This window comes from Leptonychotes weddellii, chromosome 10 (genome assembly GCF_054177405.1).
Source record: "Leptonychotes weddellii isolate Sample4059 chromosome 10, ASM5417740v2, whole genome shotgun sequence".
NCBI classification, from domain to species: domain Eukaryota; kingdom Metazoa; phylum Chordata; class Mammalia; order Carnivora; family Phocidae; genus Leptonychotes; species Leptonychotes weddellii.
In genome coordinates this window covers 26,497,245-26,520,154 of record NC_138378.1, presented here as the reverse complement: position 1 = coordinate 26,520,154, position 22,910 = coordinate 26,497,245, and the positions used below count along the sequence as shown (strand labels likewise).

Genomic DNA, 22,910 nt, shown 5'->3' with positions numbered 1-22,910 from the left:
GCACGTGCATGCGCTCATACACACACACACACACACATACACACACACACAGTCTCACACTGGGTGTCAGTAGAGGCTGTGTGGGAACAAGGAGCATGGGCACGCGCATGCACACACACACAGTCTCACACTGGGTGTCAGTAGAGGCTGTGTGGGAACAAGGAGCACAGGCATGCGCGCACACACACACACTCTTGTAAGGATGTGAGAGATGATTTCCAAGCTCTGTGCATGTTATGCTGAGAGTGGAAATCTGCCCTGGATGTTACTTACATCCTGCACTTCAGCAGACCTCCTCCGACACTGCTTCCGTGGGTGAACAGGGGAGCATGCTGCTTTGTTACTGCCAGGCAGGAGTGTAACTCCAGGTTCCCACACAGACACTACTGACACCCATTGTGAGTGTGTGTGTGTGCGCGCGCGTGCTCCTTGTTCCCACACAGCCTCTCCTGACACCCAGTGTGAGACTCTGTGTGTGTGCGCGCGCGTGCCCGTGCTCCTTGTTCCCACACAGCCTCTACTGACACCCAGTGTGAGTGTGTGTGTGTGTGCGCGTGCCCATGCTCCTTGTTCCCACACAGCCTCTCCTGACACCCAGTGAGTTTGTGTGTATGTCTCTCTCTGTCAAATAAATAAAATCTTTAAAAGAAAAAATTGAAAAACTGAAAACCAATAACTTGGACTCATCAAAGAACTGAAGTCTCAAGGCAAACCTACTCCAAGATCTAGAGAGACAGGTTGAATCCAGGGAATCAGAGCCAGTGTCTGCTTACCTGGAACAGAAGCCACACTTAAATAATAATTTTGATGAATTCCTGGAGGCTGAATATGGATTAGAGTGAGAGTGAGAAACTCCTGGAGAATACAGCCTTAGAGGGGCCCCCACACATCTATGGGTTTAACTTCTTTCTGTCAACCTAAAACTCTATTTTTTTTAATTTAGCAAATTCTTTATACAATTTTTTATATATACAACTTTCTATAATAATTGGGGATCTTTATTTAATAAACATGAAACTTAATGAAGTCAAGGAACTTACCTGAGATCTGGTCCTGGGGTAGGGTGGGGGTGTCCTAGATCATGACCTTTCGTCTTCACTCATCTCTTTTTCAATGTAACATACTTACCCTCTCCACTTCTGTGCCATTTGTGAATAATTTACAGATTAATAGGTGACATGTAAAACATGCAAATCCAGATTATCTGAACAGTTATACATTATATTGGTAAATTCTGTTGTACCAATTTCTTTTAATGTAAGTGCCAATAAGTTAGATGTTAATCTGTGCTTATACAGATTTAGGATATGATCTAAGGAAGCAGGTTTGAAACAAATGGCACCTTTAAAAGAAACTTTCAATTAGGGGAAATTTGGAAATCTAAGAAACATGTTTTATTGTGAAAATATGCCTATTAACCAGCAAATAGAAATATGTACATGCGTTTTTATTTAGGGTTGTGGCAATATTGATCATATTCACTATGGTGAATTATAGAGTAGTCCTAACAAGTCCTTATTACATATCTTTAACTTGGATTCACAGTGTTCACAATATTACAGAAAAATGCCATGGATTCTCTTGTGACTTCCTTAAAGATTGGAGTAGAATGAATATTTGTGTCACATTTAGCTATTTTTTTAATATATTGCACTAACTTCTTTTGCTTTAGTTCTTATGGTAGCATTTTTGTGTTTTATAACTGATATCCTGGGAACCCTGATGATATGCTGGATTTTCAAAAGAAAAGGACATCTGTATCCATCTTTGTATAAATAAACTAAACAGGGAAGAAGAAGAATTTTTATTTTATCTTTTTTAAAGATTTTATTTATTTGAAAGAAAGCACGCAAGTGAGAGAGCACAAAGGGGGAGAGAGGCAGAGGGAGAGGGAGAAGCAGACTCCCCAACTGAATGGGGAGCCTGATGTGGGGCTCAATCCCAGGACCCTAAGATCATGACCTGAGCTGAAGGCAGCTGCTTAACTAACTGAGCCACCCAGGCACCCCAAAGAATAAGAATTTTTAAGTCTCTTCTCCAAGGCCTATGTACAGAGATGAAATACAAATGAAGGTGTGGACCTGGGGCACACCCTCCTTTCCTGAATTTATAGCTGCCCCCCACACATCTCCCTGTCATGTCGGGCAAGGTCGTCACTGTGAAAGTTCTGGACTATTAATGACAATCAAAACCCAAGCACATTTCCTCTTTTCCTTCTAAGTTGTGAATTCATTAACATCATGCGCTGACCCAGCAGCAACCTCACAATATAGCCAAGGTTAAAAACACAACATTAAGGGGCACCTGGGTGGCTCCGCCGGGAACTTGCTTCTTCCTCTCCCTCTGCCTGCCTTTCCCCCTACTGTGCGCTCTCTCTCTCTCTCTCACTTTCTCTCCCTCAAATAAATAAAATCTTTAAAAAAACACACAACACAAAATACTTCTGGAAAAACAATTAAAGGTGATCTTTCCCCCTGTGCCTTTAAAAAATAATAAATCAGCTGCTGGTGAGATAAAATTGATTTCCATTAACTATATAATTTTCGTTTTTCAGCAGTATACACCTAAATCCCTGCTCCTTTTTTACTTTTTTTTCTGACATCTAGGTAGTACAGTGCGTCTCACCAAAGGGACCTCTTGCTTGTTCAAGAACATACTTTTTTGGAGCTACTCACGTTCCTTACTTGGGTAAGTCCCTGTCTGTTGTCATCTCGTCAGCTTCCCTAATGAATAATTTCTCCTATGAACTAGAAATGGACTCATAATTTACTGCTTTCCTCAGAAGCTCATGATATCCACTTTGTAAAGGCCTCCCACTCCCTCTCTGATTCCAGATGGAGAGTTGATGCACCTAACACATTTCTCAAAGAATGTATTTCAGGAGGAGTAATTATCAGCTCAACATGTATATAGTCTAACCATGTGTGAGACTGTGTGCTCAGTGTTAGAGGGAAGGCAAAGATGAGTAAGTCCCAATTGAGGATAGCAGGAGATATGGGCTACAGTGAGAGTTTGGATGAGTCAGCCAGGCGCCTGCTGTTCTGGTGAAGCAGGGCCGTGGTCGAAGGGTACCTATGAACTGGGAACATTCCCAGGAGCAAGTGCTCCATGCTGCAGGGCCATCCAGAAAGGTTAGGCCCGCTGGGACTGCCCTTCTTGCTGGGGTAATCAGAAGTTGCAGACATCCAAAGAGACCTAGAGAAGAACCTCTAGAATGAATGAGGATCTCAGCACTGGTCCACAGAGCAGAGTACCGCAGAAACCAGGTTTTCACCAGGGTGTTGCTGTATAAGCCGGAAAACTCTGAAAGAAGCATGATAATTAAGGGTCAGCTAATTAAGGAGATGATAAAAGAGTCAGAACTGAGCCTACTTAATTATACGTGATAAATTTAAAAAATTAAAAATAAAGGCAAAAACATTCCAGAGCCTAAGATTCCCCATGTCTTCTCTGGTGTTTAGAGGTGATGCTGAGTGGGTTGTTAAAATCAGTGTCAGGAGTGAAGGTCTAGGAGGATACTGGGAAAAGCTGTTGTGACTGTACTGTATTTAACCCAAAAGGGAAAAAAAATGTAGTTCTTGACATCTCCTTCGAATTAAGAAATTCTAGCCTCCTCGTGAAGTGTTTGCATGACCCGTGATCTTGTCACACTTAATTCATGGTCGTCTTTCACAGGTGATGAGAATAAGCTGCCCAAGAAAACTGAACAAATGTAAGTCTTCATTTCTATTTTATATTTTCTTTCTCAAAGTTGAGTTACTCAGATATCGTGGCTGTCCCGTCTAACTCCTCTGAGATCAGCAGTGGGTAGGACATTTGGGTGAAGTGGTGAGCAGAGCCATGGTTTCCTAGCCCCTGTCTCTCAGCTTGGAGTCCTGCCAGCTTTGCCATGTGCTCTTCTTTCCAGAATTCAGAGACTTCCTGCCTGCAAACCCATCCATTTTAATGGTGTGATTCTTCTTACTATGTCTTCTACATAATACATTTTTTTTATCAGGGGCTTTCCCAAAAATAAAACATCCTGAAACACATTGGGAGAATCTATGGGAAACCCCTTCTGGTCTGAGCAGTGTTTCCTCTGGATTTGATTCTTAGGCTTAGGGAATAGAGCTAGGATCTGAACTTAGGCTGTGCAACTTTAAAAAAGGTCCTAGTGTTGACTTCGCTCCCCCACGTATAACAGGGAACCAAAGATAAGAAATAAACTCATTAATGTTTATGTTAGTCTGCTTGGGCTACGATAACAAAATATCACAGATTGGGTCACTTAAACAGCAGAAATTTATTTTCTCACAATTCTGGAGGCTAGAAGTCCAAGTTCAGTGTATCTTTCTGGGTTTTTAAAAATTATACATTTAGGTTTGGTATAGCTGTAATTAATGTGTATGCAATTTTTTAGTGTGTGGGTTTTCTACCCTTTAACAAGTCGACCACATTCTCATATGAGTATGGGTATATATAGTCCTGCTTTGTACCTGCTGGTGGTACTTTTTTTTTTTAAGAGAGAGCAAGAGTGCACACACGTGAGTGGTGTGGAGAGGGGCAGAGGGAGAGGGAGAAGGAGAGAGAGAATCTTAAGCAGGCTCCACACCCAGCATGGAGCCCAGTATGGGGCTCGATCTCATGACCCTGAGATGATGACCTGAGCCAAAATCAAGAGCCGGATGCTTAACTGACTGCACCACCCAGGCGCCCCTTTCCCTGCTGGTACTTCTGTGCCAGCTGTGCTCAGCCCGGATCTTCATTCTCAACCCTTAGGCATTTCTCCTAATCCAAATTCACTGGTGCCCTGCTTCAGGGACTAGTATTGACCAGTGCTTGGGCCTCCACGCAGAGACTTGCTGAATCACAGAGCTAGTGGAACTCGGGCCTGAAGGAGTCCTAGTGAGGGCAACAGCAGCGCCATCCAGGCATGAGTCTCGTGCCTCCCATTCAGGCCATTTTACGAGTCCATAGCCAGGCGGCTTTGCATTCAGCTGGTGTCTAAGGGGTTGTATAGGAGAAGGCCAAGCAGTGGGGAGGCCAAAACATTGCTGGTACTGAGTGATGTCTGAGTCAAGCTGGGTGAGGAAAGGAGGAGGGGCATCTTTATATGTCTTTGGTGTTGGTGTCAAGGTGTGGAGGATTCTGGTCTTACTTGGAAGTGGCCATGCTCATTGTCAGTGTCCCTGCCAGGCCCCTTCCTACCAAGACCTACCCCTCTGTTGTGGCCTAGCCAGCAATCTTCAGGATATGTTGATCCTTGGAGCTGTCATTTTGTTATGTATACTTTTTCTGTCTTTTTTTCTTCTACCCAACTCAGATCTCTTACCTAAAATGTAGAGGTGTGGTGCGGGAGCCAAGGAGGAAATTAAAGGAATTGGCAGTGTGACATGGCACAGTAGAAAAGCACCAGCCTGACAGCAGACCTGAAGTCAAGCCTGCCATTCATTTTCTGTGCCTTGGACGGTTTATTCCACCTCTAGAGGCCCTACTTGCGTCTCCTGTAAGATGAGAGAGTTAGACCAGATCATTTCTGGATTCCTTCCTGCTTTCCAACTCCGGTCACCTTCCTTTACTTGTTACAAGATTCTGAGGAATAAAAATAGACATATTCTTAGGCAAGTCTTTATCAGTTTCTTGCTAGGCACCTTCCCTGCCTTTCAGGGCCTTGTGGATGAACCCCTTCTCTCTGTAATTATCCTGATAAGATCCCAGATCTCTCTCCCCTAAAGTAGTGATTCTCAACCAAGGACAGTTCTTCCTCCAGCCCCACCCCCAGGGACCTTTGACAATGTCTGGAGACATTTTTGTTATCCCAACTGGGGGTACTATTGGCATCTAATGGATAGAGGCCAGGGATGTTGCTGAACATCCTGTAGTGCACAGGACAGACCCCAGGACAAAGAATTATCTGACCCAAAATGCTGAGATTGAAAATTTCTGCTTAAGGGGAACCAGTGTTGGATTTTGGATTTTCTAGGGACCTTCATAACAGTCCCAGTCTGGCGAAGGAAGAAACCTTCTTATAATCACTTTGGGAAGTGAGAAGTCTAAGAGAAAGGGCAGGATTGGCGAGCAAGGAGCTTTAGGAAGGGAATGTTTGCCCTCAGAAACACACTCTGTTCTCTTGTTGAGGTAAGCTGCTTGGAAAGTGGTATGCAGCTGGTAATTTAAGTGGAGCTCTCTTCTCCTCTGAGGTAATCTCCTTTGCTCCTGAGGTCTCCCACCCTGAGGTTCCAGTAGCAGCCTGCCCTTAGTAAGCCTGGGAGGAGATGACATGAAGGTGTGGTGTGGTTGGTCCCGAAAAAGCAGAGTCTGTACCAAGACACTGAAGGGATTCAGGCTCCTGACATAGAGGGGCTAGGTAGCCTGCAGAGTTCTCTTCTGTGATCTGTTGGATCACAAACAGGGAGGGTTGGTCTTCTGAGCAGAGCTGGCTTTTCTTATGATAGTTTTATAAGAGCAAAGTATAGGGATACCTGGATGGCACAGTTGGTTAAGAGTCTCACTCTTGGTTTCAGCTCAGGTCATGATCTCAGGGTCATGAGATCAAGTCCCACATCAGGCTCTGTGCTCAACGCAGAGATTCTCTCTCTCCCTCTCCCACTGCCCCTCCCCCTACTCATTCTCTCTCTCTCTCTCTCTCTCTCTCTCTAAAATGAAAAAATAAATATATTTTTTTAAAAAGCTCTACAAAACTTAAAAAAAAAAGGAGCAAAGTATAAATCACGTGGGGCACATGGCTTTTAAAAGGTTTAGAAATCAGCAGTGCCTGGGTGGCTCAGTTGGTTAAGCATCCAACTCTTGGTTTCGGCTCAGGTGATGATCTCAGGGTCCTGGGATCAAGCCCTGAGTCAGGCTCCATGCCCAGCAGGGAGTCAGCTTGAGATTCTGTCTCTCTCCCTTTGCCCCTCCCCACACTCCCCCATGAACGCACACACTTTCTCTCTCTTTGAAATAATAAATAAATCTTTATAAAAGGTTTAGAAATCAATGAGTTCCGTTTTTGCACTTTTCTCATTCTTTTTAAAAATCAGTTCCTTAGGGAATGTCATTTATGTGCGTGCAGCTTTTGTTGAAACCTTGTGATGCTATAGTTAACCCCTGTCTTTTGTTCTAAAGTAGGCTCTTGTCCCAGGTGTACACTGCTGTTATACAGGCTGTTTTGGCTGGCATTGCATGTTATGCTAAAACTTCCAGTCTAACAAAGGTAATTTAAACACCACGTTTCTCTTTCCTTAGTAGTAATTTCAGTGTAAACCGTCCTATCCGTCTGTTTTGGCTTTGGACACCTGGTAGTAGTCAGTTTTGTGCGAGTTTGGCCCTAAGTGGAGCTGACACCAGACAAAGAGGTGCCTGGAGAGTGCCGAGCTTCTGCTGCCTGTGACTGAACTGCCCTTGTCCTAGGAATGACCACTAATCAGCAATTCTTTGTAGATATCCGGTTGTGTTAAAGAAAAATCATTCTGTAGCATACTGTTTTACTTACTAGCTTTTTTTTTTTTAATTTATATTTATTTATTTATTTTACTAGCTTTTTAAAAAGCTTTTTTAAAGTTAAAAAATAAAGAAAAATATAGATTTTTCTACTGTGAATTTAATAAAGTTAGGTAAGTTTGTCTTGAGCTACATAGTGTGATTTCCTATAATGTTTAAAAAAAAAAAACCTAAAAATTAGAAAAACTGACTTGCCTTTCCTAGACAAGCACATGTGTTCTCGTTCTCTGACCGTTCTCTTCCTTGCTGTTTTGCGGTTAACCTGCCCTGCTGAGTTGGATTCCTATATCTGACCCAGTAAGGAGAGGAGAAGAGTCGGCTTGATGCCTCCCAATGCCAATAGGACCTTTCCTGAAAGAAGCCATTTGACATTGGAAAGGTTGTGTATGATGTAGATACCAGAGAGACTGTAGCCATAGTCACCAGCTCCCGGCCATCTCCCCTCCTCACTGAACTTGAATCCCGGGTACAACTTGGGATTTCTCAGCCCTTTAGCTGAAGGCTTATACAATATCAGTTCCCACACTTTTCTTTTTTAACTGATCTTTTGTAAATGTAGGTATTCTAATATTCTTAGCATCTGGCAGAAACTCCAAGGGCAGTAGTCCCTCCCCCAGGGCCAAGGGAGAGGGGAGGAAACCCTTTTCCAGACCTCACAATGGCATCATCCTTGCTGGTTACAGTTCCCGGCAGATCAGGTTCCAGTGCCCACCTGCCTGAATGAAGTGTTTCTTGTGAACCCAGCCCAAAGAAAGCAGGCACCTGTTTCCCTTAACACAATGTTTTCACTTTGATCTATTGATGTATACAAAGCAGTTGTGTAGGGGGGAGGGGCACAGTGTTCTCCTGGCCAAATGTTAGAAGAGTGCTTCCTATCAGTGATGTGTACTCTTTCCTGCTGTGAAAGCTAATTGTCTCTGTTTTGTCATTGCTTTTGCAGGCAAAGGAGGTAGCTGAGCAGACCCTGGGATCTGGGTTAGATTCCTTTGAGTTGATGCAGTTTAAGGCAGCCCTACGGTAAGCAATGGAAGCAATGGCTGCTATTTTCTGTAAGGAATTATTTTTAATTTTTTTTTTTATAAAGACCCTTTTCTGTCTTGTATTTGATATTCCATCTTCCCTCTGAGAAATTTTCCAGTAAAATAAGGGGATATCTGAAAGAGAAACATTCATGATCAGGGCTTTGAGAGGACAAGCAGCCAAAGATGGAGGAACTGTAAGAGAAAGAGTCAGACACATTTCCTGATGCCAGAATGGGAGGCAGATCAATGGCAGAAACATCAGAGACCTGAAGGACCCAGGTTTAGAGGTTAGAAAGGTGAAGCGGGGACATGAGGGGTGAAGTTTGTTAGGGTCAGGGTCCCTGGCCACATAGAGACAGTCCCTGCTTAGGAGAGCCTGGCGCTGGGCCTCCGATGCCTCTCAGGTAATAGACACCCAGAGCCTGGCCTTGTCTCAGGGGCTAGACGCTCTGGGAATCGGACTTGCTGGCAGTCCAACCATCATACTACATCTGGCACGTCACAGGGGCCCTCTGTGTGGTCTGTGTCCATAGCTAAACTTTCATGAACCCAGTCCACCTAACCCTCCACCTGTCCTGTATGAGGACCACTAGGTGCACTTTTTTGGGGAATTTTTTTAGAACACTTACGGGATGTGCCCTGTGGTGCCTCAGCTCCATGCCCCATGTTCTCTTACATCTACAGCCCTGGATAGTAAGAAAGAACATTGAAAAAGGTAAGTCAGTCAGTTGATCTAACAAGAATTCTATTGCTGCAGCTCCAGGAGCGGAGGAAAGAGCCAGATCTTTTTGGTGCAAGCCTTCAGGCCTCTTTCCTCTGGGTCTTCTGGATCTTGTAGCTCTGGCCATGAGAGGAGAGGGAGAGAAGAAATTTGTTTCCTTAAGGCCTTGCTCTGGCCTGGACTATCTATTCCTGGCAGACCTGAGTTTGAGGAAGCTCCTTTGCTTTCCAGCTGTGTGACTTCAGGCAAGACAAGGAGCTCTCTACATCTGTTTCCTTGTCTTCCCACCATGCAGAGTGACTAAGCATATAAATGTTAGCTGCTGTCACATGAGGGTCTTCTGTCACCATGGACATGGCGGGCATTGTCATTCCCTTCCTCCTCTCTTCCAGAGCTTTGTGTAGGCCACTCAGCCTTTCCAGGGCAGGCCACCTTTCCATCCCAAAGCCTTTTAGGCCTGGGCATACCTCTCTAGCTGGAGGAAGGAACAAGAAAAGAATACCAGGCAATGGGAGGAGCATCTCCCAGGGCCAGCCCTCCCATCTGGAGCCCCCCTCCCTTCTCTCCACAAGGTCACTTCACTGAGTACCCTCACACTACATCAGATTAGCAAATCATCTCCTGAGAGGAACACAAGACTTGGCCTCTATTTGGGCTCTGAGCGGGGATGGCAGCTTGACCCAAAGGTAGTAAAGAAAAGGAGGATCGGGACAATATGTCCCAGCTGTGGGGCAGGGGGCCATGGGCCAGTAGAGGGTCTTCCCAGTCTGCAGTAAACAACAGTTCTGGCACATGGTTCTCTCCTGCTGTGTCAAGCCAGCCATGAGAATCTGCACAGAGGCAGAGCTGTGACTGGAGTCAGGCGCTGGCCCCGCACTTGGCACATGTGCCATGAGGGCTGAGCACAGGTGCAGTACAGCAGCAGGCGTCTGGGGGGGTGGCCAGCGGTATGGTTAGCAAGAACAGACTGACTGTTTATTTTGTTGTGGGTCTACAGCTCCAAGACGGCTTTTCATATCCATGCTGTGAATAATCTGGGAAGGTAAGTGTGTGTTTGTCATGCATGCTCATTTGGGGCAAGTTTTAGGAAGAAAAAGAGAAGATAGGCTATCTTGTAACTGCTGATGTGGGTGGTCTTCTTAGAGTTCTACACGTGGCAATGACATCATGCCAGGATTGGGCCTGGGACTGGCTATACTCAGCTGAGACCCTATACCCTGAGTGCTTCCCACTGAAAGACTGAGGCATGGGAGTAAATGGTGGACCTTATTCCTTCCAGTGGCCTATGTACTAAATCTGCATACATGTAACCCAGTGCTTTGAAAAGCCCTGAAAGAAATCTGGGTCTGTGGGTTGCTGCTGCCAAGTTGAGAAAAGAGAGCATTGTAAATGTAATATGTGTTTCTCCTGTCTCTTCCTCTTCCAGGATTATGCCTCTGGACAGTGAAGATAGCTTATACTTCGTGAAGACGGTAAGCAGAGCTGTTACAAGTCAGCTGGCAGGGAGTGGCCTATAGAGGGACATCTGCAAGGGGTGAGACAGGAGTAGGTGGGAGTCTTGGGCAGTCTGTCCCTGAGAAAACTGGTCTATTCTCAGGAGGGTTTCAGCTGCAGCTGTGGTGAGCCTGTGATTTTGAGGGTGCCCAGGCAGCTGTACCAGGCCCACATCATATCCCGTGCCTCAGCTTCCCAGGGCCCAGTGTCTTATCTGGGGGTTGGGAGAGACACTTCTTCCTAAGGTTAGGAAGGCTTCCTCCAAGTGACTGAGACTGCTCTGACCTCATGTGGAAATGTGAGCTGAGGACAAGCCTGCCTCAACACAGACTGATGAGTTTTCAGTGGATTCTCTGTGTTCCAGGGCCTGAGTTGATGCCCTTAACAGGGGTCTGTGAAAATAAATTAAAAAACTGGGGGCCTAAGTCTCCAGTGGAGTGGGTAGTCAGAGCAGAACTTTCCAACCCATTTGCTGGAGGCACCCTGATGGGACAGGGGCATGGTTTAGAGATGCAGAAATATTGGTCCCTAGGTGGGCTGGCTGGCATGGCCTGGGGGAGCAGAGTTTGTAGACCAGTTGCTCCTGGTCACAAGCCAAGTTCTCCATTTAGCCCAGTGCATCCTGATGTGCAGAAGATTGGCAAGCAATGCATGAGAGGATGGTAGCTATCCAGCCAAGATGCTGGTTGCAGTATATGTGGGCACAGATTACACCTTAGTCTGTTCTGTGGCTACTGCCTGAGTCTTAATTCCAGTGAGCTTTTGGTCACCAGGAACTTGGTGTGCAGGTGTGGATGACTCAGTGCAAATGCATGCCCACCGCCATCACCAGTGGAAAAGCAATAGTGTTATCTCATCTACAGAGTAGTACAACAAGAGTAACTTTTTAAGGTTGTGAGTAATTTCTCTCTCTATAATGTGTCTGCTCCTTGTATCTGTCAGCATTTTGTGTTGATGCTCATTTAGAACTAAAAGACTTTATTGTGACATCATCAAGATCCTAGGAGGTGCTTTCTGATAATAGGTGATAGTACTTTATCTCCTTGCCAGACCGTAAGCCCTGATTGCTCTATTTAGATTCCTCTGCAATGCTCTGGAAGGTCCTTTGCACAATAGAAGGTAATCAGGAGTCCAGTGGAATCACACTATTGTGTTAAGTATGCATTCAGCAGCCACTAATGAAATAGGAAAGAAGAGAGAGAAAGTTGTTGTTTTCTGTCCAAATCCTGTCCTCCTTTCCAAGTAGAGATGAAGTTCTGCCTTTTAATTTTCTCTTTCCTCTTCCTCAATATTAGAAGCCTAGTATAAAAGTAAAGTATTGGGTATAACCCACTGGATTGTCTTCCTGTTTGATCTGGAAACCAAAGCAGGGTTCCCACTGTCAATTAAGAGAGACCATGCAACCCAGGAAGGTTTTGTGTCTTCACATGTTAAAAATTCTTTGAAGCAGATTTAGAAAAAAAAAAAACTCCCAGTTGTCAGGCTTAATCAGAAAGTTAACTAAAATATAAAAACCTACCTGTCACTTTTGTACATCCTTTTTTCATGACAACATGAGAAATTAACCACTTTGGCTTTAACTGTGTTTTTTTCTCAACTCTTCTGCCTTCCTTTTGTATTTGGGAATCTAGCAATTTCTTCAAGAGCCCTATGTCTTTTGTCTCTGTCCTGAGCCTAGAACAGGGGTCCCAGCCTAGGATAACAATGTATGAAAATGGGCTCTGTTTCAGGAACTCTGCACCTGGCCATTCAGCAACATCAGGCCAGGAGGAGACAGGACCTGAGAAGGCTCATTGTGCTATTCATCCCATGTCCCTCACCAGATCTTCAGTCATTCCAGACCCTGGCTCTGGTTTATACCATTTTCTGCATTTCTTCTGCTAGATTTTCCCCCAAAATTGTTCTGTTTTCTTTAGTTTTAACATAAATTAGGGCTTGTTTATCAGCCATTCGAGAGCTCTTTCTGTGTTGCTCCAGTTTTTTTTTTCCAGCCTACTGAAGCCTCTCTTTTTATTTGTCTTGCCATAAAAGCTTAAATAGTTTTCTTTCAATTTTCTTGGTACTGAAAGAAGCATTTGTAGGTATTGACATGTATCCAGAAATATCAATGAAGATGTGTAATGAATGAATGACCGCCTTCCCAGACTTGTTCAGAACTTGAGCCCAAACCAAAGAAGGAGTTGGTGAGCATGTGCATGTGCCAGGATGCGAAGAGTATATGAGTGTACAAAGCCTGGAAGAAACACCTCCAAATCTGAGAAGCCAGGGCCTCATCACAATTAGGAAGGAAGGCTGTTATCTTAGGAAAGATAAGCAATTTGAGGGAATTTATAGAAACATAAAAATACTCCTGTGGCCCAAGTGTATCTCTGATGCAGAAGCAGTTGCAGGGAAGCGTGGGTGATGCTGAAGTCCTCTCCCTGGTCCTGAGATGTAGTTCAGAATAACTTGAGTTTTCCTTAGAAACTCTGGAGTATTCTGTCAAAATGTGCCTTAGAGCAGTATTTTGTGGTCTGTTTCTTAAGGGTCTCTCCTTGGAAGTTTAAGACTGACAACCGGCCTAACTCTGTTTTCTCATTTGATACAGGCTTGTATGACTGTATATGACATTCCTGACTTACTGGGAGGAAGGGGGTGCTTAGGGTCTGTGGTCTTCTCAGAATCCTTTTTGACGTCTCAGATCTTGGTTAAAGAAAAGGGTAAGTGTTTATAAGGTCTTTAGAAAGCAAAACTTGAGTTGTTTTTGTTTGTTTTGGCAAAATAAGTTATAGATATAGTTTCATAGTTTTTATGTATACATAAATCATAATATATAATAATATGTTATTAATTATAACATTATCTTCACACACACACACACACACACACACATATGTATATGAGAATATGTACAGCCTCACTGGTAGTCAGGAAGAAGCAATTTGAAATAATAATTAGATCCTTTTTTTCACCCTTGTACTACCTTGATAAAAATTAAAAATATAGATAAAAAGGATTAATTCCCAGGACTCTCCATTTAAATGAGTGTTTCTAGTTGTTGTAAAAAAAATAATAGAGTTAATCACGTGGGGAAACCTTCCTCCCTCCCCTCACTAGTCTCCCTGTTCCCAGATGAGGAAGTTTTCAATTTCTGAGGGCACAAGATTTTGTATACTACTAAGAGGAGCCATCGCTCCTGAGAAAGGAAGGGGTGTTAGTTTGGGGGCCTACAAGGTGGGCTCCGGTAGTGGGCAGTAACTGGCATGTCTGTGGTCTTCCTGCAGATGGCACTGTTACCACAGAAACCAGCTTCATAGTCCTGACAGCCGCCATACCCAGATTCTGCTCCTGGCTGGTTAGTGTCATTCATCCGGTGTAAGTGGACTTAAATGTGGAGAAATCAGGAAGAATATTTGAGGAAGAGCCTCTTCACTGGGTCCCTGGTGGGATGTCAGCTCCTAAACTAGCTACTGTTCAGGAATGGAAGTTTTTATCTCAGCTCTTTTTCTTTATACAAATGAATCTAGTTTCTTTAACTCTCTCCTAAACTTGGGAAAGTGCCAAAAGAAGTGAACTAAGTGATTTGGGTCCCTGTTAAATTATGAAAGGAAGAAATTAAACCTTCATTTTACAGATGAGGACACTAAGGCTTAGAAATTGACCAACCTGTCCAGAGTCACACAGATAGTGAGGAGTAGATCATGTGGCTCCCTTCTCTGGTCAGAATGGTTGCTGCTGAGTATTTACAGCAGTCTTTCTACACATAGAAGGGTTCCATCTTCATCTGTGGGAGTTGGTCTAAAACTCTCGTGCCTTGGGACACAAAGTATGATAGCAATGAGTCTAATAATGGTCTAAGTACCTATTTTAAAATCTTTATATTCTGTTTCTATAATTCTTTTTTTTTTTCTTTTTTTTTAAGATTTTTATTTATTTGACAGAGAGAGACATAGCGAGAGAGGGAACACAAGCAGGGGGAGTGAGAGAGGGAGAAGCAGGCTTCCCGTGGAGCAGGGAGCCCGATGCAGGGCTCTATCCCAGGACCCTGGGAGACGTAAGGCAGACGCTTAACGACTGAGCCACCCAGGCGCCCCTGTTTCTATAATTCTGATGTGAATAGAGAAGAACAAGAATCATCCTCTAACATGAATACATATAAATGAGAACACATTAATATGTTCTCTTCCCTTTATCCTTACAAAGGATTCTCTGAAGTGAAATGTAAGTGGAGACTAATACATCATTTCCACATCTTGTAGGCTCATTTAGCTGGACCTCAGGTCCCAGGGAGAGAGAGAGCCCACCAGGGCCTTGGACTCTGAGCCTTGATGACCAGTAGCCAGCCCGGCTCTGCCAGCCATCAGGGCCTCAGAACACAGGATTTGGTGGAGGGACTGCCCAGTCTCCTGGAAATGTTGAACATGGGAGAGACCTAGGAGAGTTTTGCCCTTGAAGTAGGAAACTGAACACTTGTATTCCTTTTGGACACAGGTAGAAGATAATGAAGTAAAATTATCTGAGAAAACCCAGCAAGCAGTGAAGGTAAGCAGCCTTCTTATCCTCAGTGTTAACATTGTATCAAAATGAAATGTAAACAGTTTATGAAGATAACTAGAATATTTCATTTTAGGGCTAATCTGAAGAATATGTTCCTCTTTGTCTCAATTCCTGTTTGCATTCTTCCCCTCCCAGCAGAGCTTTAGAAATAACCATTTAATGGGGTACACAGAGGGATTTGTTCTGCCATTTTGGCCTTTTGATGTTTTTTTTAATCTCCCAGTACTATTAAAAGCAGATCTCAGATTGACCTACACATATAGAACTGAGAGGTCAAGGCTTTAGGCCAAGAAGAGCTGCTTCCAGTTGCTAGAAATCCACTGCGAGATGAACAAGCATAGCAGGCTTTGGTGCCTGGACTCGGAGAGGACCTTACAAGTTAAAAATGCCTGTAACATGACAAAGAGCTAGGCTGCCAAAGGCATGGAAGAAGTTGGGTCTATGTGAGGCTGACTAAGCAGCTTTTGTAGACAGACAAACGGGCAGGACTTTTGATTCTGTGAAAATTTATGCTGTAAATTGTCTGCTCTTTGTGATTGTTTTTAAAGGGGGATGCCTGTTTCCTGGGTACTTTTCTAACAGGAGGAGAAGGAGCATATCTTTATTCCAGCAATCCACATTCTTGGCCTGAGGAAGGTGAGCCAGCTATTACTTTTCTTTTCTTTTTTTTTTTAAGATTTTATTTATTATTTGAGACACAGAGATAGAGAGAGAGAGCATGAGCAGGGAGCGAGACAGAGGGAGAGGGAGAAGCAGGCTCCCCGCTGAGCCAGGAGCCCGACGTGGGGCTCGATCCCAGGACCCCGGGATCAGGACCTGAGCCGAAGGCAGACACTTAACCATCTGAGCCACCCAGGCGCCCCTGGCTATTACTTTTCTATTCTCAACTGTGTCTGGATCCCTCTTTGCAAGTATTGGCATGGATGTTGTGATTAGTAATGCATCTGATATTTGAAAAGACTTGTTGGTGTAGAAGTGTTTTCTTATGGCTTTTCTCCTTTTATCCATCCATTTTGCAGATGAAGAAACTTGTGCTAGGAAGGGATGGCCCCAGAACCACAGTCTGGTCCTCTTCTTGCCGCCTGAGGATTGTTCTCAGAATAGGCTGGAGCGGCAGCGTGTCCAGAAATAGAATTTGTGGACCTAAACAAGTCTGGATTCATTTTCTATTGCCGTATAACAAATTACCACAAATTTAGTAGCTTAAAACACACATTTACTATTTCGCAGTTCTGTAAGTCAGAAGTCTAGGTAGACTTGGCTGGATTCATGTTAGGTTCTCTGAAGTTAAGGTGTCAGTCACACTAGGCTCTTTTCTGGAGACTCTGGGGAAGAATTCACTCCCAAACTCATTTAGATTATCAGCAGAATTCAGTTCTTTCTGATTGTAGGACTGAGGTCCCCATCTTATTGCTAGCTGTCACCCAGGACCATGCTTAGCTCCTTCTCCCAGAGGTCCCTGCCCTGTGACAGCCCTCCCCCATCTCAGCAATGAAACCTCCCTTGTGTTGTTGAATCTCTCTTACCCTTTGGATCTGTCTTAATTCCTTTTCTATACCAGCCAGAGAAAACTCTGCTTATAAAGAACTGCTTGTGATTAGAGGAAGCCCACTCAAATAATGTTCCTTTTGCCATATAACATTACATGAACACAGGAGTAACATCAGAAGATGAAGGTCATGGGAGCCATCTTGAATTTCTGCCCACCACAGTCTACCCTCTGGCCTCCCATTCATGTCCCTCCCACATGCAAAATATAATCACCCCTTCCCAAGGGCCCCATCTCATTATGGTAACAGTTCAAAGTCCCAGATCTCACTCGCTCAAAAATCCAAAATCTCATCATCAAGATCATCTAAATCAGATGTAGATAAGGCTCTGGCTTTTAATCCATGAAGTACAACTCCTGAACAGAAGTCTTCTCTAGGTGTGGCCCCGTGAAACTAATGAGACAAGTCACCTGCCCCTCTCTCCCAACACCCAGGGTGGCCCTGACATAGAATAATATAGACATTCATCTTCAGAAAGGACGGGGTGGGGGGTGGAAAATAAAAAGGAGTCACCAGCCTGAAGTAGCTTTGAAATCCAGCTGGGCAAACTCCAGGGTCTGGATTAGGTTTCAAGGCCTGGGAATAGTCCACCATGGCTCTTATCTCTGCCACCTGGGCTCTTGGTTTCACCGTCTAAACTCTTAGTTTTCCCCTCTAAACTTGTGGCTACACCTCGGTCATCCTTCCTTTTTCATAAAGGTAGCACTTTGTAGGTGAGTTTTATCAGCCTGCTTCTTGCCGATAGCATTTGGGGGTTCAATAGTCGCCTTTGATTTCATATTCTCTCTCTGTCCCTTTCAGTGTATTTCTGCTGACCTAAGATTCTCAAAAACCTTGTTGGTTTTGCATGGATTTCATGGAGATTCATTCTGTGCTCCTTTTTGGTTTCCTCAAAATAACATTTTCTTAGGAGTCCTGTTCTTTCCCTGGTTGATACAGCCATCTTGTGGAAGAAGAGTTGTGACTTACTCCACAAATTTCTCAGCCTCTACTGAGCAAATCCCCTTCCTGGATAATTTGTTCTTCTTGAAGATATTCTGTCCAGTGGCAGATTCCTCTCCCTATTCTCAGATCACTGGTTCAGCTTCTGCTCCTCCATTCATGGAGGAGACAAAGCACAAGGAGGTTTGGGGCTCCACAGAATGCCGGGTAGTAAGTAATAGCATTTAGCATTGTGCCTGTGCCACAGCCCCTGCCTGCATTTGTGCTTCTCCAGATCCCAGTACAGAAGACCAGAGTCAGGAACCTGTGGAAGGCAGGGAGTATGTGACAGTGCTGCTCGCCTTGGGGCAAGATTGCATAGTGTTTCAGAAGCGGGTTGTAGAGGCAACACAGAGGTGGTTGTGTTCTGTCATAGTTGAGCCAATTATAATATTTAGCAAGGATATTAGCCAAAATTAGTTTGCACCATCTTAGCAAAGGGCCTTGTTAGAAAAGTAATCTTACGCTGTATTGAGTTGTCCAGCAAGATTCATTGTATCCTGAGGTCTCTACACAAAGGGCACAGCCAGGGATTTCTGAAGCCCTATTCGTCATACTCTTTTGAGAGCACACTCTTAGTTCCTGAAGGAAATGCAGTTTGAATTAGGAGGTGGTTTTCTGAGGCAGGAAAATTAAATAGGAACAGAGAATTTGAGCAGGAATCTCCTCTGGCTGTTTGTTAAGCTTTCTGCCACTTTGGGGCTTAGATCAAGTGGTGCTTGAAGTTTATACCACTTAAGGTTCTTTCAAGGAAAAATAACACAAAACCGTTAGGGCTCTTCTGAGGGCTTTGGAAGGGGGCTTGGGCAGGTGAGGGGTTCTGAAGTTTAAGCGTCATTAGTGTCAGTAAATCTGTCTTTACTTGAGACTGTGATGAGCTTGAAACTCATCCGTTCCCATTCCCTAAAGGCATTTAAAAAGCTCTTCAGCATGCATTATCTTAATTGAGCTTCATATCCCGAGCCCCATAGGTGAAAACTTGCCTGAGGTTATAATGCAAGTTCACAGTAGATCTGGAGGGTAGTCCAGGTCTTCTGATTCTCAGTCCAGGGTTGGCCCTTCGAACTACATATAGGTAAGAATAGTACTTCTTTACTTTGAAATGCTTCCAGCACGGGAACCTTTTTCTTCCCCAGTTAGTGGCTTCTGCTGTCACAGGACTTCTTGCTATGCAGGTTCCTGTTCATTTATGTCCTTCATGTGCCCTTCTCTTCCCCACCCTGCTGACCTTGGTCAGGCAGGCTGCCCAGCCCCTAATCCTCAGGACCCCGCTTTAGAGTTTTACCACATATGCCTATATCCCTAAACAATGTCTTGGTTTTGAGTGTAATACAAATATAATCACACTGTGTGTTCTTCTGGGACTTGCTTTTTTTGCTCACTATTCTTTTCCTAAGATTCATCCAGATTGTTTTGGATAGCCATATAGCTCATTCACTTTTATGGCTCCATGGGATTCCTTTGTATGAAAATGTGCTATTTATTCTTCGGACTGTTGATGGACATTTGGGGTTTATAGTTTTTTTTGCTATTGCAGACAGTCCTGTCATGAGTATTTTTGTACGTGTCTCCTGGTGCACATGGATGGCACCAGGAAGGTGCCTTAACTCATAGCCTTATTGCTGTATAATAATTGACATCTGTTGTCTCAGTCTCCTGACTTTCCTGTTGCATTCTGGCTAGTTGGACCAGCCAGCTCTGACATCTCTGGCTAGTCGGTATGTTGGTATTCCCTGAATGTTTGCTACTTTGATTGCTGTCTTTTTTTTACATCCCTGCCTATAAAATTTTCTGTGCTTTGCCTCCAAGTCAGCCCCTCTCCCGTGTAAGATTTTTGTACACCATGGAACTAGAGGGGAGGTCAAGTGAATAGCCCCTGGCTGAAACACCAGATTTCCACAGTTCTCACCAAGCTTCAGTAGAATTTCTCAAATAAATGCTTCTCAGTTTTATTGTACAACTTTGGTCCATTACCAGAGTCCTTAAATAGTTGTCTTAACAATTAGAGCAGTTTCATCACTGTTTTCTGGGGAGAGGATCTTCACAGCCATTTCAGAAGTCCCACCCCTTGGGTTTTGAAAGATATTTTCACTTGGTAAAGATTCTAGGTCAGTAGTTCGTTCATTCATTCATTCCTTCCTTTCTTTTCTTTCTCTCTCTCTCTTTCCCTCTCTTTCTTTCTTTCTGTCTTTTTTTTTTTTTTTAAGATTTTATTTATTTATTTGAGAGAGAGCACATGAGAGGGAGGAGGGTCAGAGGGAGAAGCAGACTCCCCACCGAGCAGGGAGCCCGATGCAGGACTCGATCCAGGGACTCCAGGATCATGACCTGAGCCGAAGGCAGTCACTCAACCAACTGAGCCACCCACGCGCCCTTTCTGTCTTTCTTTCTGTCTTTCTTTCTTTTTATCTTTCTGTCTTTCTTTCTTTCTTAAGTAAGCTCTATCCCATCATGGGGCTCCTCATGACACCAACATCAAGAGTTGCTGACTGAGCCAGTCAGACACCCCAGCAGTTTCCTACTTTCTGGAAAAGTGTTGCTCTGCTCCACTATCTTCTCAGTTGCACCATTCCTGAGCAGAAATCCACTGCCATCCTTATCTTTGTTCCTTCTACAGAAGTTATCTTTTTTTCACTCCAGCTGCTTTTGAGATTTTCTTTAAGATTTTTTTTTATTTATTTCAGAGAGAGAGAGAGTGTGTGTGCATGCATGAGTGGGGGGAGGGCAGAGGGAGAGAGAGAATCTCAAACAGACTCCACACTAAGCACAGAGCCCAACACAGGGCTCAATCTCATGACCCTGAGATCATGACCTGAGCTGAAATCAAGAGTTGGACACTCAGGGGCACCTGGGTGGCTTAGTCGGTTAAGCGTCTGCCTTTGGCTCAGGTCATGATGTCAGGGTCCTGGAATCAAGTTCCACATCAGGCTCCTTGCTCAGCAGGGAGCCTGCTTCTCCCTCTGTCTGCTGCTCCCCCTGCTCGTGCTCTCGCTCTCTCTGACAAATAAATAAATAAAATCTTAAAAAAAAAAAAAAGAGTTGGACACTTAACCAACTGAGCCACCCAGGCAACCCAGTTTGCTTTCTTTCTATCACAGATTTTAAGCAATTTTATTTTTATATAAGTTGTTATGTCTTTTTCCATGTTCCTTGTGCTTGGAATTCATTTTGCTTCTTCAGTGGATGGATTCAGTTTTCCTCAAATTAGGAGTATTTTTAGCCTTTTTTTTTTAGTTTTTCCCCTCCTCCCTCCTATTCCGGGCCTCCAGTTACATATCTTTTCTGTCTGAAATTGCCCTACAGCCCCCTGTTGCTCTGTACAATTCTTTTCAGTCTTTTTTCTCATTGTGTTTCATTTTGCATAGTTTCTACTTGTATGTATTCTAATTTACTAACCTCTACTGCATTGTTGTTATGAGTTTGTTAAATTAACATTTGTGAAGTGGAGCGCAGGGTACTGAATGGTGAGTCAAGTTCAACAAAAGACCACAAAAGAAACTGAAATAGAAAATTTTATTTCTTGGGGCGCCTGGGTGGCTCAGTTGGTTAAGCGACTGCCTTCGGCTCAGGTCATGATCCTGGAGTCCCGGGATCGAGTCCCGCATCAGGCTCCCTGCTCGGCAGGGAGTCTGCTTCTCTCTCTGACCCTCCTCCCTCTCATGCTCTCTGTCTCTCATTCTCTCTTTCTCAAATAAATAAATAAAATCTTTAAAAAAAGAAAATTTTATTTCTCACAAGTCCTGGAGGAAGTACACAGGGCAATGGCATGCCTCATGCCTGCAGGGCACACAGGAGGGTCAAAGCAGAGTGCAGACAGAAGAGAGCGGCAGGACCTGGGGCACATGCCTTTAATAGGGTTTGTGGGTAGAGTGCTTCGGGTTTCCCAGGCTAAGGCCAGATTGGTCACTTCAAACCAGAAGAGCAGGGTTTTGGTAAGCTCCACAGGAGTTTTCTCTAAGGGGTACGTAAGGGGACGGCCCTAGAAGGCAGGGGAGACCCGATCACAAGGGCTGTTGGGGAAGTCATATCAGGAACTTACATCTTCTTGTGACTCTGCAGCCTGCTACATAGGGCTTGTGTGAGGGGCCAGCGTCATTTTAAGCACCACCCTCCCCCGCCCCCAAGCCGCTTGGCCAAACAAAATGTATGTGGGGGCAGCAGTACCGTGGAGTAGCTTAAACTTCCACAACTGTCTAATATTCATCTCATTTAGTGTATTTTTCTTCTCAGACATTGTATTTTTCCTCTATGGAAGTTTGATTTACATTATTTTTTACATCTTTCATGTCTCAAGTTAACATGGTTCAGTCTTCTGGCTTCTTGAACACATGGGATACAGTTATAATAATTGTTTTAATATATTTTTCTTATAGTCTTATCATCTGGCCTTGCTTTTAAGCTTTATTAGCCAGGAGACAGAACAGCATTTAATTTAGGGCTAATTTTACCCCACTGCTGAGGCAGAATCCTTCTGAATATTCTACCTGACATCCCTGTGAAGTACGAGGTTTTCTACTGTGGCTGGTGGGAATGGGCAGAAGGTCTCATTTAAGGTATGGGTTGATGTTCATTGTTTTACGTAGGAATATCCAGTTTTTCCAGTACCATTTATTGAAAAGGCTCTCCTTTTTCTTTGGTCTGTCTGTGCACCTTTGTTGAATATCAGTTGACTGTATATTTACTATTTCCTACAGGCCTCCATGAATGGTTGGCACTCAAGCAGCTCCTTCATTGTCCCTGTGGTGATTTACAGATTGCAGAGTGTTTTTTTCCACTGGGCAGAGATTGTTCAACAGTGAGAAACAGGGGCACTGTAGTGGACACATCTGGTAACCAAGCTGAGTCCTGCCTTCTTATGATGGGAAGACCCAGGCAGCAGTCATCTGCTATCTGCTGACTTCATTCTAAACCCTCTTGTGTATTCCCTTGTGTCCACATGAAGCTAGTCAAGGACTCTTGAGAAGAGAAAGTCTTCTGTAGCACTGAATGTGAATGGGCTGTGCAGCTGCATATTACCTCCAACATGGATGACTCAGGAACAGATGTCAAGAGTATTAAATCACAGAAGGACACATGTATTAAGATTCTATTTATATGAAAACAAAACAGATGAGACCAAATAATATA

At 44.0% G+C, this 22,910-nt stretch overlaps 1 protein-coding gene across 1 annotated transcript in view; it reads left to right on the top strand.

The window, feature by feature from the left end:
• Positions 1-22,910, top strand: part of DNAAF9 (dynein axonemal assembly factor 9) — a 119,739-nt gene that overhangs the window by 54,449 nt on the left and 42,380 nt on the right. The window contains exons 11-20 of the mRNA XM_081832284.1: positions 2,607-2,688; positions 3,676-3,712; positions 7,105-7,192; positions 8,420-8,496; positions 10,220-10,264; positions 10,649-10,694; positions 13,304-13,415; positions 13,980-14,050; positions 15,187-15,237; positions 15,801-15,888. Coding sequence (XP_081688410.1) covers positions 2,607-2,688; positions 3,676-3,712; positions 7,105-7,192; positions 8,420-8,496; positions 10,220-10,264; positions 10,649-10,694; positions 13,304-13,415; positions 13,980-14,050; positions 15,187-15,237; positions 15,801-15,888 — 697 coding nt within the window. The remainder of the gene's footprint in view (positions 1-2,606; positions 2,689-3,675; positions 3,713-7,104; positions 7,193-8,419; positions 8,497-10,219; positions 10,265-10,648; positions 10,695-13,303; positions 13,416-13,979; positions 14,051-15,186; positions 15,238-15,800; positions 15,889-22,910) is intronic.